General features: G+C 42.9%; 1 protein-coding gene across 1 annotated transcript; it reads left to right on the top strand.

Moving 5' to 3' along the window:
- Window positions 1–2,261: 2,261 nt before the first annotated feature.
- On the top strand, window positions 2,262–19,393 carry LOC148121004 (hepatitis A virus cellular receptor 1 homolog). Its single transcript, XM_087909588.1, is given in 8 exon segments — window positions 2,262–2,310; window positions 4,578–4,765; window positions 4,767–4,911; window positions 8,954–9,148; window positions 11,110–11,159; window positions 14,534–14,645; window positions 15,985–16,021; window positions 19,246–19,393. Coding segments are annotated over 8 exon segments (924 nt in total).
- Window positions 19,394–19,696: the final 303 nt, after the last annotated feature.

Below are 19,696 nucleotides of genomic sequence, written 5' to 3'. Positions count from 1 at the left end.
AAAATGAAGTCCATTCAGCTGGGGGCTGGAGAGATGGCTCAGCAGTTAAAAGCCTGTACTGCTCCGGTAGAGGATGTGTGTTCAGTTCCCAGCATCCACATCAGGTGGCTCAGAACCACCTGTAATGCCAGTTCTAGGGGATCTGATGTCTCTGGACTCCGCAAGCACCTGCACCCAAGTGCACAGAGCCACAGAGAGACATAGTATTTTAAGATATCATAAACAATTTTTTTAAAAAAATTACTAAATCTATCTGAGTGTGGTGGCACATAACTTCAGTCCCAATACTTGGAAGACTAAGACAAAAAAAAAAAAAGGTCTCTATGAGTTTAGAGTGAGTTCCGAAAACACAGCTAAGTGTACATATAAGACCCTGTCTCAAAAAATAATTTTTGAGTCACTTGTAGTAGCCGCATCTCAAGAGCTAAGTCAGGCTACGACACTGTCCAGAACTCAGACACAATGCCACCCTCATCTGGTGAGGATCTACTGATGGCCGGACAGAGTGGCACACACCTGTAATCTCAGCGTTCTGGATGTAGAGGCAGGAATATTGTCATCAATTTTCACTAAAACTCTGAGGGCTCTTTGTCTTCACCTTTCTACCCCTCCATAGTCTCCCTGCAGGACCTTCATAGGTATGGATTCTACAGGCAACTGTAACTCAAATGTGAGTAGTTGAGATGAACTCAAGTCTTCTTCTCAAGCATGGAAAGACAGAAAAAAATGGATTTCCAGCCACCAGCAAGGCACTTACTCCATTATAGAGCTACCTCGCTACTCAGTTGAATTCAGAATGTGGAGAAGGTTTCCTTTGGCAGCCTGGAAAGCTATTAACCATCCATGTCTTTCCCTTCATTTTATGAGCAAGTAGACTATAGGACACCCTGTGGGATGGCTCAGTGACAGTGTGTCAAGAAGGGTAGCAGACTGTGTGAGGCAGTGAATGCCCAAGGACACGACTCTTCCTCAATAGAAATCTAAAGGGACGGAATGGTCGGCACCTTATTCTACCAACTATTTTAGTTTGTCAAAATGTAGAGCTCATGGAGGCTCCACGACAGCTATTACCACCTTTATTTTCCTTTTTTCTTTTTTTCTTTCTTTCTTTTTTTGTGGGGGGGGGGCGGAGACACAATTTTTCTCTGTAGCTGTTGAGCCTGTCCTGGAACTTGCTCTGTAAATCATGCTGGTTTTGAACTCACAGAGATCTGCCTGTCTTTGCCACCCAAGTGCTGTGATTAAATGTGTGTGTCACCACTGCCCTGTGCTATGACCATCTTTAAGACTGACAACAGGGCAAAGTCTTCGCTGAAAGAAAGTCCTGGAATCTTCTGACTAGAAGTGGAGTTAATGAAGTACTTGGCAGGCTTTCTTGTGTTTTTATGGTTTATCAATTAAGAAGCCAACCTTGAAATTCAGATGTGAATTAATCTAAAGACATGTAACACTCACCATAAATGGGCTTAAAAGTAGCTGCCTTAGGGGGTTCCACAAGCATTCAATGCCTGTGAGTAAATAGCCCATTGTCTCCTTCACAGCAGATTCTCCAAAAGTTGAGCAAACATTAGTGCTATTTTGAAAAAACAAAATGAAATCTATGCCCTGGCAATGCTGAAGCATACATGGCAGCCCGTATGTGGCAGTTCTATTGAATTGTCTATATTGGGTTTCATGGTCTATGTTGATGAGGACGACTGACCAGGTCTCTTCCTCACTGACCTGGTTACCTAGGAATCAATCTAGGCATGGAGGGGCTCTGTGAATGGAAGGATTTGATCTGTACCTGGTGCTTTTCTGGGTGTCTCTAGACATCCCCAGAAAGACATGATCTCAGACACCATGTGTGGAAGCATGAGAGGTGCTTCATATTCTCTCTCAATCCATCTCGCTAGGGTTTTTTGGTTGAGATTCAGGAATTAACCACTGGCTCTGAGCAGCAAAAGCTCTGTGTTCTTCAGAGAGCAAGTCCACCTTTGCCAGTAGAGGGCTGGTCTCTGCTCAGAGTTCTACCAAGAGAACACACTCTTGTCTCTGCCTCCAGATTTCTCTGTGTGCTGCCTTATTTATGTCATGACCAGGAGTGAGGTTGCTGACTGTATGTGAGGAAGGACAAGGAAAGAAGAGGGTGTTGGGGAGGACAGGGGTCCCTGGCAGAGAGGCCTGTGTGAGTCACAGTCAGAATGCAGCCCTGCCTGGGTACAGCGCGCTGAGTGCCACAGCAACCAGAGCGTCTCCTCATTGTCCTCCAGGTCAGCACCATGATGCAGCCTCAAGTCTTCATTTCAGGCCTCATACTTCTTCTCCCAGGTAAGTGAGTGGATGAGCTGGGGATGCTGGGGAAGCCAGAGGTGCCAGAAGAGGTGACAGTCCTTGGGCTTTTTTGATCATGGGTTATGTAATGAGCACAGAACCAGGATAAATTGTCGCTCCAAAGAAATTTATTAACTTGTACAAATTCCAAAACTTTTGGCTAGATAAACATGATCTAAAAGAATATGTCAGGCAAAGAGTGGGAGCACATGCATTCATGTTACAGACATGTAAGGTTGAGTGCATATACATGCTTGTAATGGAAAAGTAAGAGTGAGTGCACATGCATGTATATGATGGACAAGTAAGGATGATTACACGTACATGCACGTTTCAGACAAGTAAGAGGGAGTGCACCTGCATGCTTGTTATAGTCAAGGGTTAATAAAAAATTAAAAATTGAGCTTTCCACGCAGGATGACGACTCAAAGTCAACCTTCATTCCATTTCTTTGTGCATTTTTGCTTTTTAAAACCATTTTCAACTATGTAACTTAAAACCATTCTAATTCAGAATGTTCTATGAAAAGGGACAAAGAATGGATAACATAATTTTCTTTGAGGAAGGCTCTAAGTTCGTCCAGGCTGGCCTCAGACTCCGTAGGTTGCTGAGGATCCCCTCAAACTTTTGATCCTGTGGAAATAAAATATATTTCTATGACTTAATTAAAATACTCTGTATTTTATTTGTGATCTTAAAAGGTATTTGGCAAAATGAAGTAATGAATGCCCCAGTCGGAAACATACTTACTTTATAGAATAAGGAATGTGCTTTCTAGGTCATGTACCAAACTGCATATGGGTGATTAGTTAGGGAAAATCACAGTTCATTGTTCTGTGCTTTTGTTTGTTTGTTTGTTTCCTGTGCTGGGGATCCAAGACAGGGGCTAGCATGGGCTAGGCAAGCACTGTATCCCTGAGCTATATCCTCAGCTCTCAGAAGTACTTGAAAGATCTCTATGGAAGCTTTTGGCATTGGGAATTCTATTCCATCATCCCCTAAAGAATTGTATTAATCATTTCAGTTTTTAAAATTGCATCATTAAGTTATTGGTTGTGTATTCTCTGACTATGTGGTCTTTGCAAGTGGGTCTTGTTCAAATTTTGGAATTTCACCAACTTTTAAGAAGAGATCTCTATTCGGGTGGTGGTGGCGCACACCTTTAATCCCAGCACTCGGGAGGCAGTGGTGGGTGGATCTCTGTGAGTTCAAGGCTAGCCTGGTCTATAAGAGCTAGTTCCAGGACAGGCTCCAGAGCTCCAGAGAAACCTTGTCACGAAAAACTAAAAGAGAGAGAGAGAGAGAGAGAGAGAGAGAGAGAGAGAGAGAGAGAGAGAGAAATCTCTGCTTAGTGTGTGTGTTTCAAGGACTAGTCATGCTAACAGGAAAATGTTTACAGTCTTCAAATTCATGCTATAAAACTGTACATTTTATATTCTATAAAACCAGAAGATTGGGAAGGTAGAGGCAGTGGAGCTCTGGGAGGTTGAAGTCAGCCCAGTTTATGTAGCAAGTTCCAGGTTACGTCAAAGCTACAGAGTGAATAGTTTGGCTCAGAAAACCAAAATGATAGCAGTAACAAAAATTAAGTTGTCATTCCCCCTCATACAGCACATACATTCACACACACAGCACACATTTTTACACATACACACAGCATTCACACGCACACACGCACACACACATAAGCATACACACATACACATTTAGGCACACACACACTTAGATATAAAGATACACCCACACACAGAGACACATACAGACACACATTCACACACAGACACACACACATTCACACACACAGAACACACACACATACATATAAAGGCACAGACACAACACTTAAATACAGAGACACACTCACACACAGAGACACACACAGACACACATTCACACACATAGCACACACACATACAAACAAAGGCACAGACACAACACTTAAATACAGAGACACACTCACACACAGAGACACACAGACACACGCATTCACACACAGCACACATTCACACACACACACACGCATGAGCATGCACACGCACACACGAAAGCACGCGCATGTGTGTACACACATACACACACAACAGTAAAGAAGGGCTGGAGCGGGAGCTAAGTGGATGAGCATTTACCTCAGTTTCATACCCATAATGAAACCTCACTTGAGTCCCCACCCGCATATTTTTTTCTGAAAAATAAAAAATAAAAACAAAATCCAGGAAAATGCTGGGTATTAATATTCCACTTCTTCTCCCCTTTTCCCATCACAGGTGCTGTGGATCCTTACGTAATCGTGAAGGGCGTGGTGGGACACCCTGTCACACTGCCGTGTACTTACTCAATATACACTGGAATCAGTTACATGAGTTGGGACCTCGGGGAATGTCGGTATTTTAACAATTATAGAACACTTGTCCGGGCCAATGCATATCAAGTGACCTATCAGAGGAGCAGCCGGGTACCAGCTGAAGGGGCGCATTTCTGAAGGAAACGTGTCCTTGACAATAGAGAACGCTGTTCAGAGTGATAGTGGTCTATATTGCTGTTTAACAAAAATCCCTGGATCTTTCCGCTCTGTAACCTATTCGTTGGACGTTAAACCAGGTAAGCGTTCTGTGTTTCCTTTGTTTATTTCTTTGCAAGTGATCTGAGTTCTCTGTTTGCTAATATGTTCTTTTTCCCTCTAAGAATGAAACCAGAGGTTGTTATAATATATTTGTCCATAGGTGGAGACTTCTACTCCCTGTCTGCCTTGCCTGGGGCCTTTGAAATAGGTCTCATATCATATCAGACAATTTGTTGCTTGAACAATGGAAATGTCCTGATAGGAGAATAGTCCCTCCAATATCTGTTCACGATCACTTGGCAATGTAATAGCATGAGGAACAGCGGTTAGTCCTTAAAGGACGCAGACACACAATTCTGTCCAATGAGCTTTGTTAGAATGGGGAGGCCTCAAGGCCGAGATCAGCCCTCCAGCTGGGAGGGAGAGCATTAGACAGAAACCATACAATCTGTGAGGCCCATCCCTTGATGGGGTTATGAAGAGGCTTCCAGGAAAGGAGGGCCTTCTCTTTACAACCTGGAGAGGAGCTTCATTAAGAATGTGTGTGTGTGTGAGAGAGAGAGAGGTGGGGGGAGAGGGAGAGAGAGAGAGAGAGAGAGAGAGAGAGAGAGAGAGAGAGAGAGAGAGAGAACTGCCGTGACTGGAATGGTAGGGCAGAGAGATGATCCTCTTTAGATAGCAGCCTGCAACATATTCTCAATATTCCCCCTGGTCCCCAGAGCAAAGGAAAAGTCTGATGTGTTACAATCATGTTATAATAGGCTTGGCCTATCCAGACTCTGGGATCTGGTCTAAGGGTACAAGCCCATGTTCGAACACTGAGAAGTTCATGAATGCTCTAAATCTGGACTTATTTCTCTCTCTCTCTCTCTCTCTCTCTCTCTCTCTCTCTCTTTCTCTCTCTCCTTCTCCCCCTCCCTTCCTGTTTATTTTTTGTTTGTTTTGTTTTGTTTTGTTTTTCCAGACAGGGTTTCTCTGTGTAACCTTGGCTGTCCTGAAACTTGTACTGTAGACCAGGCTGCCCTTGAGCTAACAGAAATTCCCCCTGCCTCTGTCTCTGCTTTAGACTCCCTTGTTCTCAAATAGAAGGTGTGTACCCTTTTACATTTTCCTTCTTCATGTCCATAGCCTGATTTCTTACATTGACTAAAGAGTAGGCTTACGAGGACTTTCTGGCTTCTGGTGAAGTTTCTAATCTCCTTTTACCAAGGGCTCACACAGATAATAGAAATCAATACTAGCCTGTCTCTGTATTCTTAAATTAAGAGCATTGCTCTGCAGTCTCCCAACTTATAGACTTTGTTTTTCATTCATCCATTCATTTATTTTTATGCTTAATTGAATTTTTAAAACTGCATTTATTATTGTATGTATAAATGGGGTGTGTGTGTGTGTGTGTGTGTGGTGGGTTTGCATGCCATGATGGATTTGTCAGAGGGCAAACTTGTGGGGTTTGTACTGCTTTTATACCCTTATGTGAGTTCTAGGGATGTAAGTCCAGCTGTCCAAGCTTGCAAGTCAAGTGCCTCTCTCCATTATTCTGTCTCTCTGCTTATTGATTGATTGATATTGAGACTGTGCCTTGCTTTGCAAAATCAGGCTGACCTGGAAGTTCTTTCATGTACCTTAGTCTCCTCAGGGCTGAGATTACAGAAATGTGCCACCATATCTCGTTAGGGTGCAGTCCATCCTTATGGGGCAAGGAGCTGCCTTGAAAAGTATGGCTGGGATGCAACTTGGGGAGTCCAGAAGAAGCTGGTCACAGGGTGTGCAAAGAGGGATGTATACAGACATTTTGGGGTGAGAGACAAAGTTCTGAGTGCCTATCCCAGTTGTGAAATAATATAACTTATATGGCTGAAGTTGAATAATTTTGGCCTCCGAGGGCACCCATTCATATGAGAATAAACCCACATTCACACACACACACACACACACACACCAACACAAATCTCTCTTTTTAAAAAACTGCCTTAGAAGATGTGTAGAAATTTGTTTAGCATTCCTAAAGTTCTGTCCCTAGAACTCAAAACAATAAAAAAAATACAGGCCTTGGTTGTAGCTTGGGAAGGCACTTGTCTAGCACACATTGCTGCCTAAAACCCTGGGATTATATCCCCAGCACCAGAAGGGGAATAGACATCCCACCATAGCATAAGGTTACTAAATTCGGTTCATTAATTGAAGGTTTTATTAAACTTAGAAATTTGTTAACAGGTCAGTGCTTACAAAGCCACTCTTTGACCACTCAGTGAGTCTATAAGTGAGCCAGCAGCTCTGCTTCTTTCTTTATCAACCAAGTCTTTACATTTTCTCCTGATTTAAACATCTGGAGCTTCCTCTTCAGTTCTTCTAGGACCCTCATCAGTTCCTTTAAACTTTCCTATCTTCCTGGGAGAAAACCGTACCACAGCAAGACAAGCAAAGCCCCTGAACTGTTGATTATTTCCTGGTTGGTCTCACAGTGATCTTCTAATAAATTGTTCCCATGCTTGCCTCTCCACCTCAGAGATTTCTACTCTCCAGGGAGGGTTTTTATTGTGCTCAAGCCTCTGCCCACAGGATAGCCTAGAACCAGATCAGGTTGTAAACAGACCCACTCACTAGTGTGAATAATTTTATGGAAGTAAGCCACACCCATTCCTTGCTATGTTGTCAGCAATGACTTTCAAAATGATTGACCGGAAGACTTGCTCCTGAACACCTGTTTTTATGTTTCTGAGACAAAAACACTTACGTCTGACCCTCTATATAAAAGTGGACTGAGGGTCTGTGAGCTGGCTCAGTGGGGAAAGGTGACTAGTGCTAAATTTGGTGACCCGAGTTCAATCCCTGGGCCCACATGGTGGAAGTAGAGAACAGACTCTGCAGAGTTATCCCGTGATGTCCACATTTGTGACATCTCACAAATGCACAATAAAATGAATGAATACACGTATTAAATTTAAGGGGGAAGCTCCACATCCACCTCCCTACACACTACAGGTTTTTCTTCATTTCAAAGTAAACACACACTGGATTAAGGAATTACTCTGTATCCCACATAAAGAAGAGTTTTCAAAGCAATTATTTCTCATTGTCGAGGGTTTATTTTGTAGTTATCACAGTTAAGATTGAGGGAGATTATTTACCGGGAACATGTGTTTGCTAACACACTCAAGATTGAGTGCCTGGCTGACAATTCCAGCTCTATTTTGCCTTAGTTCCTGTCTTAGACCTCGGCACTCTGAGACCATCAGTAGCTGCTTGAATCCTTACAGCCCTTTGGATGCTGTTGATTGGTGAATTGTAGGTTGAACCTGCCTAATCCAAACATCCCAAGTCTACAGCGATTTATAATCTAGAACACAGACTTGATAATACTTGTGGAAAATTCAACGCCATGAAACTATGATGTGTAGCATTTTGTAAACTTTTCTTTAAACTATACATGTAAAGTGGAGTCATATGAATGCTATATCAATCCATGTTTATACTTGAGACTTATCTATAATATCTATATGCAATTATTCTGAATTGTTAAGGAAGATTTAAATACTTTAACTACAGGTACCAAGCATTTTTTTTTTGATAAGGAGTATTCACCTTGCTTCTCTTAGGTTGTAAGAAATCATAGAAGACAATGTCCACGCTCTATCCAAATGTGCAAATCACATTTGTGTTGGGATTCGTGTGGGATGTGTGCGCTAAGATGCAGGGCTGTACGCTGTGTCCTCTCAGGACTGACTGAAGGGAACACGCTGGGCCTGGAAACTGTGGGTGAAGTCAGTCATCACTGAGTGAAGTCCCAGTCCTCAAAACCCTCTCAATGTCACAGAAATGCTGAGAGATCTGAGGATCTGACAGTTGCCATTTAGAAAGTGTGTCTTTAGGAATGGGCTCTGTTCTCATGTCCATGTTGTTGGTGCAGCTGCCTCCTATTGGTGAGCTGTCTTCACTGCTCTGCACCCTTCTGGTTGGTCAATGACAAAGAACAGTTCAGTAGAACAGCCTTTCTGGGGACAGCCTCTTACTGGTGCTGCATGTTGTTGTGTTTTCTTGCTAGACTAATCCTTGTTTTATTTTGATTTTCAAATCCAGAAATTCCTGCAAATCCACCAACAAGACCCACAACAAGAAGATCCACAACTATAACAAGACTCATAACTACACGAAGACCCACAACTACAGGGAGACCCACGACTCTGTCAACAGGACCCACACATGTACCAGCATCACCCAGAGTCTCCACCTCTACTCCTACAACACCAGCGCACATGCACACTCACACACCAGGTAAAACCCAATGTGGTTCGGGACACAGAGTCCTTCTTATAAGCATCTGTAGGACACAGACACTGAGTCAAGACAGAAGTATAATAGAGGTGAAGAGTTCTTTGCTGTGTCCCAACAACAGCTTCACAAAGTCTCTAATTTTCTAGTCTTAAGTTACACTCACCCTCTGCTGAGTAAGATGGAGGACACCATCTCTGTTCTCCAGGATTCACTAGTAGCCAGACTGAGGTGGATCATTGATTGTGAAGAGCTGATGAGGACAGTGGGAATCTGGATCACCTAGATGCGACTTTGTGCTGAAAATCTAAGGATCGACTGAGAATTGGTGTCAGGGTAGGGAGACTCTTGACCCTTTACATCCATCCTGAAACTGGGCCATCCAACTGAGGCCATAGTTCAGGGAAGCTGACATTTAGCATTTCCTGATCATCAGGCAGCATGCTCCATGCTCCATGATGCAGTGGGTTTAAATCTCCGACAGTTGTGTCCTGTATAGCTGTGATCTGTCCCTCTTTCATAGTGACAGGAACTGATGGTTCATGATGGAAGTCATAAAGACAGAGAGTGGCTCAGACTCTGTCCCTGTTCGCTTTAGTTGGAAGCTGGTTCGTCCCGAGCCATGAGCTGAAATGTTTGGAGGGTTTGTGCTGTTTCTGCATCCTCACTGGACAGGCATCGTGCACCACCCTTTTAAAGGACAACGGATGCCTTGCAAAGTTTTGCTTTTGGGATTTCTCAGTTTATTCAAGTAAAATGGAAAGCGCAATATGAATCCTTAGCAGGGATGAACGTGTGCGCGCGCACGCGCACACACACACACACATCAAAGTCAAAGGCTTTAGAAAATGATTTAACATGCTTGAACTTTTGAGTGAGGCCATGTAGTTCATACTTCAAGGGACTTGGGTGTCACGGGGCCACCACCTGTTTTGATCGCTGTGCCTGCCAGGAATCTTATGCACCGTTCTGTTTCATTAGTTCATGGTGATTTATGTCACTGCTAGATTGAGGAAAAACTCTCTAGTTCCCTTTGGAGACACACGCCTTTCCATTTGTCCCCTATTCCAGGCACGCTTCTTTGGAGAAGTTGTTGAATGGCCCTCATTACACAAGTGGTACAATATTTCTAAAGTGAACTCCACAGTTTTCACGCTTCTGTTCCCTGGTCCTTGCATAACAACAAGAACATCACCCATGTTTCCAAAAGTGCTGAGTGACCATGCGTGCATTCCTAAGTGTTTATTGCAGCACCTTGATTACGAGGTCACTTTGCTAATGAATATGGTCAGTATTGAGTTCAAGTTTTCTCTGATTCAGCTTCACCTTCCTGAATCACTCTCTCTTGTTCCTGGAAGGTCTTACTTAAGGGTCTAGCTCACAAACAGAGCCCCGACTGTAGATGCTACCTACACCTAGTCATTGTAAGGCTCTCACAGAGAGTGAAATGTAAACAGAGTGAAGTGAGAATGAGGAGGGCGCTAAGTCATTCAACTTTATTTGTGCTGGGCAATGTCAGCTTTGGCAGTTGTTGGGGACTCCCATAGACCAGTAGTGTTTCCACTCATTGTGTGGGCACTGTATGTACACTGACAGCAGAGGTGTCTGTCACTTGCTAAAATTAGAAATATGTAATCATCTGTTAAATACAGTGAAGGGTCTCCTTGTCATGACATCACACCCTTGTTCATGTCTGATAGCAGCAGCAAGGGGATTCTGTGTTTCAGTCATAGACACATAGAAACAATGCGAGGAATAGATTCCTCGTTACAAAACAGACATTTTGGGATATACTTCAAATATTTAAATGTTCAAAATTTGCTGTTCATTGAATCTCCTGCCATATTAAAACCCAGCCCTCATGTAGTATAAGACACATTGGTCTTGTGAGTATTATTTGTAGATGTAGTAAAAATAGATCTAAATTCTCATAATTATAATTAATTTTCCCTATTGTTTAGCAGATTGGAATAACACTGTGACGTCCTCAGACGACTCTCGGAATAATTACACTGTAAGCATATTTCTCCCTAATTTATTAGCCATGTTCACTTGTATATCTTCTGGGAAACAATTTGTATTTAAAGATTTTGTCTGTAAAATTATTTCACAGATGGTTGCATTTTAAAAAAATGAAGAGAAGACAAGAGTTAGGTATACTGGTAGCTTTCTTATTCTTGGGACTAAGAAATTTAAAACAAGACATCAGACGTTTGAGGGCAACATAGATTATTAGGCTGCTTGGGCTAAATAGTGAGATGGTATCTCAAAAACTGTAGAAACATGAACTCATAAATGTATAAAGATAAAGAAATTAGAGAGAAAGAATCCGATGCTTACAAAGGAGGTTTGAATTTAAGGTGTTCATTTTTGGTGCCCTGATACTGTTTTTCTAACCACCAACCTTTCTCTAGAGCCCACTGGTGATATTGTTTTCCACACACAAACCTCCACAGAAGGTAATATGTCTTAGTCTTAATTTTGCATGATTTTTTCCTAGAGTTTCTGTATACTAAGCTTGAGAGAAAAATCTAAGGCACACTGCATCCAGGATATATATTGGTTTTGCTAGTAGCTTTGGAGTCTGCCCTGGAACTACCTCTTGTAGACCAGGGTGGCCTTGAACTCACAGAGGTCGACCTCCTCTGCCTGGGATTAAAGGTTTGCGCCACCACTGCCTGCCTGGCTGCCTCCAAGATTCTTGCCAGAGTTCTAGCTCTACAAATGGCTGATTTTTTTTCAATAGGATTTTTCTCTTTTGGCTCCAGTAAGACACAAGGTTTTTTTTAGTGTATGTAATTGGCGCAGGAGAAATGGTGGTTGAGGTTTTTTTTTAAAAAAAAAAAGCCAGATAGGGGTTTGTGAGGATTATTTTGATGCTGGAAGTAGCAAAGCCCTTGTTAGTATGTGCCAGGCCCCAGGTTTGAACTGCCAAAAACCACCGAGCAACAAGACACTTCAGGACAAAGGGGAGATATCTCTATAGGGCCAAATGGCCTAAGGCGTTTATACCTATTGACAGTCAGAACATAACATGTAAAGGCCGAAAGTTAGTCTCTTTTGTTTGTTTTTTGAGAAGGGTCTCACATAATCAATCCAGCTGTCCTTGAACTTACTGCATAGCTGAGGATGACCCTGAACTCCTGACCCTGCTACCTCTGTCCCTCAAGAACTGAAATTATAGGAGTAAATCCCACCATAACTGTCTCGCTCCCTTAAGACATCATCTCATTTCATAGTTCAGGCTGGCCTAGAACTCACAATCTTCCGCCTCAGCCTACTGAGTACTGGGATTACAGACTTGTGTCACATGCCCATCTTGACACTTTAAATATAATGACTCAATTGACATTAGTACCCAGTGGTCTGGCAGTTGTGGAAAGAATCTGTGTGTACTAGTTAAGTACCAGACACCAGTAAGTACGTGCTGCTAAGGGAGCAGACATATGGCTCTGTATAAAACCAAACAGCACTGCGTGTCAAGGTTGTTCTTGCCTCAGTTACCTGAGAAACGGTCATGCTTAGCAGCACGGAGGAATAACTTAGAGTTGAATTCAAAATAAGCCGTAGTGACTCTGGACTTGGAAGTCAAGCTGTCCCTAGGTGCAATGAATTTCAATGCACAGCAGCACATAGCTTTGTTTTCAGGGTGTTTGTTTGCTTGTTTGGGACCAAATCCTATGGAGTTCAGGTTGGCCTTGCCCATACTATGTACCCAGGAAGGATCTGGAAACCCTGACCCTCCTGCTTCCACCTCTCAGGTCCTGGGATTGGGGTGTGCACCCCCCAGGCCTATCAATAGTAGTTTAAATCTTGAACCAGTAGATCAAGTTCATGGACTCTATTTCATGAAAAGAAATTGAACAAAATCTGTGAAGATTACAGAGAAAGGATAAGCATTGTTGCCATTCATAATCAGGAACATGTTCTGACGTAAATGTTCCATGGGCAGGGTAGACACATGTGCAGTCCAATCTCTCAGGAGGTTTAGGGAGGAGGATCAGAGGTTCAAGATCATTGTCAACTAGTGAGATTCAAAACAGCCTGTGATCAGGAGACCCTGTCAGAACAACAAACAAACCTTGTATTCCCCACAGCGTTTGTCAAGAATACCTGAGAATCCCTTTCCGGAGACTGAGCATGTCGTTTGAGGACATAGAGACAGCCTGACAGAGCTTGGCTAACTTGTCCATGGTCTCCCTGACTAAACAGAGGAGCTGGGATTGTGACTCCATAGATGAGGCTCACACACAAGCAAAGACCTGGTCTCCGATCTCCCTTTTCTTACAGTTAAACCATCCATGGGCTCTGTTTAGTGCTAGTAAATTAGTGCCAAGTTGTTAAAGGGACCTCACCTACTGCTCAGCTGTCTCCTGCTTATTCCAGTGTGTGCTGATCCCTGATCACTGTACCGGGGCACTGGCGAGATTCTGCATTTCTGTCTGACCATACAGTAGTAATCAGGCTGCTTCCAGGGGCAGAGTCTTCCCACTGTTTTTAGAAAGCTATTAACGACAATTGCATTGTTTTCTTTTTTCTCAACACCCTCCAAAGCCTTCTACACACCCCCTCCTTGCTTTCTTGCTAATTCATGATCTTTGATCCTTTGTTTATATATATGCATATATAAACACATATGATGTGTATATTATATATTACTGCTTATCAAATATAAAATTATATAATATGTAATAAATAAATGTTACATATGTAATTTTAATATATATATACCTATGAACTGTACATGCTGTTTATTATATATTGCGTGTGTTCATATTCATTACATATATTTATTCCTAAAATCATTAATACAACCTGCCCAGTCTGTCTAATAGTGTGTGCATGTTTTCATGCTGACCATTTGGTATTAAATGTGTAATCTTGAGTTGTCTTTACGGAACAAGTAGGGTCAGTGGTGAAAGACTAGACCATGGGCTGAGCACACTGAGAGCAAGTTAACTTAGACATGAGCTATTCTTTTTAACTCTGTTAGTATCCTAAAATGATGCATTTAGAGAATACTATACAGACCATTAAACAGACGTAATCACACACATGATGTATGAACTCACATTAAACATGAGGTTAGAATTTTGACTGAGGCATCTACCCAGGTAATCACCTCGAGCAACATAGACCACCATAGTTTCCATCATCACCAAAGACACTGATTTCACATTGTCTCGGAGTTCCACTGCCCTTTACCACCTCAGATCCTTGGGTCTTCCTGCATATTCCGGACTAGCCACAGGCCAGTAAAGACGCAGTTCTAGGACCTAGCATCTAAGATAAGGTCAAGCATGTGCTTTCTGCTCCTCTCACTTGGTGTCCCTTGTGTTTACTGCCGTTTATTTATTGCTACTAATATTTTATTTAATGCTTCCTTAGGAATCGATCCCTTCATGGAAGCAGCAGAAGAACATGAGTAAGGGCTTCTACATTGGCGTCTCCACCGCTGCCCTGCTGTTGCTGCTGCTTGTGTGCGCTGCGGTGATCACCAGTAAGTCATTTCACAGCTGCCCCCGAGGAAGGAGAGCCATGGCTCTCTGTCTTTAAGCAAGTGCAAGTGCCACAGGGGCTTTGAGTTCACATGGCTTTCGTGTCCCCAGATCCAACACACTCATGTTAAACCATCTACTCCCCTAGGGATGTGTTAGGACCCAGAAAACTGTGTGGGTGATTTCTGGTACATGCTGAGTGTACCAGAAATCTGCTCAGTGATCTTGAACCATTGCTACTCCAAAGATTCCTATTCTGTAAAACTTGATCTCGTGTACTGACCTTAGCTGGTAGCTGATGATGACCCGCAGCTCCAGATCCTCTGGCCTCCAACATCCCAGCACTGGGCTCACAGGAATAGGCTGCAGTGCTTGGCTACACTCTTGTTCCTAACCCTGTCCTTTGTCTTTCAGCTCTTACCATCAAAAGGGTACCATTATGTTCTCCTTAGAAGAAATTAAATACTATGACACAAGAGATTTTGCATATATTTGAAATGTTTTAGTGACTATATGACCTCAGATGCCTTCTTTCCTTTCCTATCCTGGGGATCTTGCTTATATCCCATGATGCTACTGTTGAATGTTCTGGAATGTACTTAGTAGAAGCAGCAAATGAGATGTTAGCGGGAAGCCTCCTGACATGCTGGGACAGACTCTCTGAAGGTGGCCCCCAGGCCCCCATGGTCTTTCCACGAGCTGCACAGCTGTACCGTGTTTCTCTCCATGCAGTCCATTCCCTGTGTATGAACTTCAGCCACGGGCTTTACAAAACACCATGCATGAGCCCGTTACCAACCTGTTTCACAGGGAATGGGGAATAAGGATATGCCTGTCAGATTTCAAATGGTTCCCTCTAATTTTTTAAAAACTGTTTATACAAAATGATTATTTTGGTGGCTCTAGTGGCATGTACCTATAATACCAGCATTCTACAAGTCCGTGGCTAGCCTGGGCTTCGGATCAGACAATGTCTGAAAGGGGGAATTACACAAAAATGAAGTAAAATACAACAAGTGTCTTCCCTTCCTTAGTCCAAAGTCACTTATTTTTCCCTTATGGTATTATTAGAAAACAATCGAGTCTCTTTTTTTGTGTCAGTGAACAAGAGTTTACCCCTTCTCACGCTAGTGCATTAGGCCACGTGAATGAATACACCAGACAGTGAATGGACAGAAGATCCTTCCTGTGGGGGACAGGAAGGAATTGCACAAAGTTACCCGGGGGTGGTTCAGTCATAAACAGAGACAACATCCTTGATTAGGGGACAGCATCATGAGTGTCTCTGATACATGTGTAATCTTTCTTTTAATTTTCTTACCACCTCCCACCCCAATTTAGGGTGCATCCTTATGAAAAAGAAGTCGGGGTCTCTAAGGTAAGTTGGCATTGACTGCTCAATCTTTTTGATCTAAGAATCTTGGGAATTCCTCTCTATGCTTTCTTTTCTTACTAAAACATTCTTTAGTAATTGATTCATTGATGGGTTGGTTGGTATGAGACAGGGTTCACTATGTAGTCCAGACTGGCCTGGAACCTGCTGTGTAGCTATGAGATTGGAACTCACAATCCTCCTGCCTCTGAGTCTTTCACTCTGGGATTACAGGTGTGTTCCACAATGGTTGACCCTCATTCTGTACATTGGATCCCCAAATGAATTTTAATGAGCCCCTTACTTGTTACCCTCATTTCTTAGAGATACTTTCTGCATTCTGTGTTTATGTATTTATGGTAGGATAGGAACAGAAGGCTCCTTGATCCTAATCTCTTATAGGTGGACACTGAATTGTAAGCCTTGCTTCCTGGAGCTGGTACGGAAGGAGTTGCTTTGGCCCACTCTTGTTTCCTTCAGTGTTTTCTTTCATTGAGCACCTAGTCTGTAAAAATCCGATGAAATATATAATATAAGGTAGTAGAAAGGTCATTTAGGTGCTTTTAGGGAAGGGTGCTGGGGGTGATAGGGTTAGGAGATATGTTGTTCGAGGACGCCCCGAGGGAGCGGAAGATTTAGTTGAAGATTATTTCTGAGTCTGCCGGGAGTGCAACAGAACTGTGTATGACCAGTGTCTCCACATCAGTCCCCTCCACTCACTACACTGGTGGCTGCCTTGCCGGGCTTCACTGTTCTTGACTTGCTTACTGTACTTAATGGGCTCGTTTATTCTCTCCGGCGTTATCTGTCCTAGACCACAGCCATCTAATTTTCTTCAATTGGCTAAAGATTGACCGGACACAGGGCTATGTATTGGAGTCAAAATCCATGTCCTTCAGGCTGCCATCCATAGACTCACCTGGGTCTTTGTTAAGCACAAGCACCAAGCCATGAACTGGGTCTTGACCAGTGTCAGCCCATTATAAGTGCCTGATACAGTTAGCGCTTATTAATTGTAAGTCACACTTTCCCTTCTGTAAGGTAGGAAATATTTTAGTGTCTTCCTACAGATTAAAAAACAGAATCGTAAATATAAATGAGCACCTGAGGTAGCACTACACTGACCTCAACCTCAGGAGCCCATGTCTAGAGAGCTAACTGGTAAATTAAATAATATAAAGCAAACTAATGGATTCTGTAGATGGAAAGGAACCATTCCTTAGAACTGAAAGAACGTAGCATTATTTTTGCTCATAATTTTTGTTCCTGCATTGATATGGCATCTTTTTTAAAAGGTTTAATTTAAATTTTTACTTTTGCATGTGAGAGAAAGTTAAAGGTAGATAGAGGTGGGGGCAGGAACCGTGACATGGGGAAAACAGGCATGAGTGTGTGCAAGAACACATCCATGGAGATCATAGCAGGGCAGTGAGTGTCCTCCTTTATCCCTCACTGTGTCTCCTTTGAGGCAGGCTCCCTTGGGCAGGCAGTTCACAGTTTGCTTTGCTGACAGCCAGAAAATTCCAGTGATCCTCCTGTCTCCGTTTCCCTCAATGCTGGGTTACAGGAGTGCAGGAGATGTTCTTCCTGTTACCTGGGGCAGCATCTGAACTCTGGTTCTCCTGTTTGTACAACGAGCATCCTTAACTGCTGATCAACTCTTCAGTCCCCAAAGTTACTTTTAACCACTTTTAATTTAAAAGAAAACACAACACATGGAGAAGATGGGAGAAGTCAGGGGAGGGGGCACACACTCGTTATTTCAACACTCAGTAAGTTAACACAGAAGGACTATAAGTTTAAGACTCGCCCAGACTTATTTTTAGACAGGGTGTTCTAAAACAATTACTAGAACAAGTAATAACGCCAGGTGTGGTGGTTCACACCTTTAATTCCAACTCAGCAGGCAGAGGCAGGTGGCGTCTATGAGCTCAGGCCAGTCGGGAGGGAGTTACAGGATAGCCAGGGAAACATGGTGAGGCCCTGACTAAACCAAATGAATGAATGAATTATAAATAAATAAAAAGCAAGAAAGAAAGCCAGTAAACCAAACTAACCATTATACAAACTAACCACATTCTGGACAATTCTCTTGTGACTTTTCCTCTCAGTTCCATCACACTGACTCACGAGTGTCCTGACCCTACACTGTTTCCCTGCATGTGTGACTGTCCAGGCAGAGTGGAGATTGCGCTCTCTTGTCCTTCATAATTCTCAGCACAGGTGTTCGTTCCTCTGTGGCCGACTGGAGACGCTCATTTGGGTTCTACATTTCAGTGGTAGAAATGGTTACAAATGACAAAACCCCACTGCCAAAACATCACCCTCGAGTTAGTCTGTTTTCTTCTCTGGTTTGCTCCTCCATGAGTTCTAGAAGCTCAAATGTCAGTTCCCTGTGCCCACCCTGAGTAACAGAATGAGCTCCCCAACTGCAGCCCCTCCCACAGCTGTCAGGATGGGCAAACTGCAAAGACCTGCTGTGCTCTCCCCAAATTCCTTCCAGTGCAGTTCCTGCTTCTTGTGTGCACGCTGTGTCTGCGCATGTGTGGCATACAGCAGTCTTGAAATTGTGCCCCAGACCAGCAGTTAAGGCTGCTTTGTGACTTGACCTGTCTTCTACTCCATGCTTATTATTAGAGGGTTAGATGCTATGCAGGTTTCAAGATCTTTTCTTTTTAAACAAAGGAAACTTTGTATCACTATGAGCACGATGTGTATGTGTGTGGAGGGGGGCGATGTGTGGCACCTGTGAAGGTCAGAGGACAACACCCTGGAGCTGATCTTTCCTTCTGCCTTTTCTGTGGGCTCCAGGGATCTCACTCAGGTCACCAGGCTCTCCTTGGTCTTTCTAAAGCATCACAGTGCAAAGTAAACACACAAGTCATCTAGTTCCTAGCCCAGATCCAAAATGCACATCCTGATTAGGCATCTCCATTTTGATGCCAAGGTATCTCTCTGTCTAGATCTCCCACTTTGTGTTTTATTACATTAGTATCTTGAAGGATTCCAATATGAGCCGATTTTTTAAAAAAATGTATTTTAGTTAGTTGAATGCTTATTAAACAAAATTTTCTATGACCTAATAGGATAGGAGGGTCCTGAATGGTACTGGTTACTGCTACAGTTTTTGTAATGGGTCTTCTGGAGTCCTAAGCATGTACCATAAATGAAAATTCTGTTTAAATCTGAAAGGTAACCTCTTATTCTTTCTTCAACATCTCTCTCTGCAGCCTGGTAGCATTCCATGCTAATAAGATCGGAACTTTGCAAAATACAGCAGTTACCCGGTCCCAAGCTGAAGACATTGTCTATAATATTGAAGACACTCCTACCCAACAGAATGAGTCCCAGAAACCCTCTGAGGAGCCCTCTGCCTGAGACTGCAAAGACAGCAACTGGATTCGACAATGCAAACAGCCTTTCCAGCTGCAGGGCTATGTTCTGTGTCGATTCATCCAGCAGTGGTGGAGAGGGTGACCCTCCGCTGTTTATACTCAAACTCACAGTTCACATCATCCTAATTCTTGTATCAACACTGCTCCAGTCTCTCACTTATTGCAGAACGTTCTCTCAAACATGAGCATTTTATATTTTTGTGTTTCCTTTAACCAACATAGTCACCGGTAGTACAGGAAATAGATTCTTGTCTTATTAAAGCCATTAAGAGAGGAATAAGATTGA

The sequence above is a fragment of the Myodes glareolus genome, chromosome 9, assembly GCF_982192425.1.
Source record: "Myodes glareolus chromosome 9, mMyoGla1.1, whole genome shotgun sequence".
NCBI lineage: Eukaryota > Metazoa > Chordata > Mammalia > Rodentia > Cricetidae > Myodes > Myodes glareolus.
Note: the sequence above shows the minus strand (reverse complement) of the source record. Positions and strands in the feature narration are given on the sequence as shown.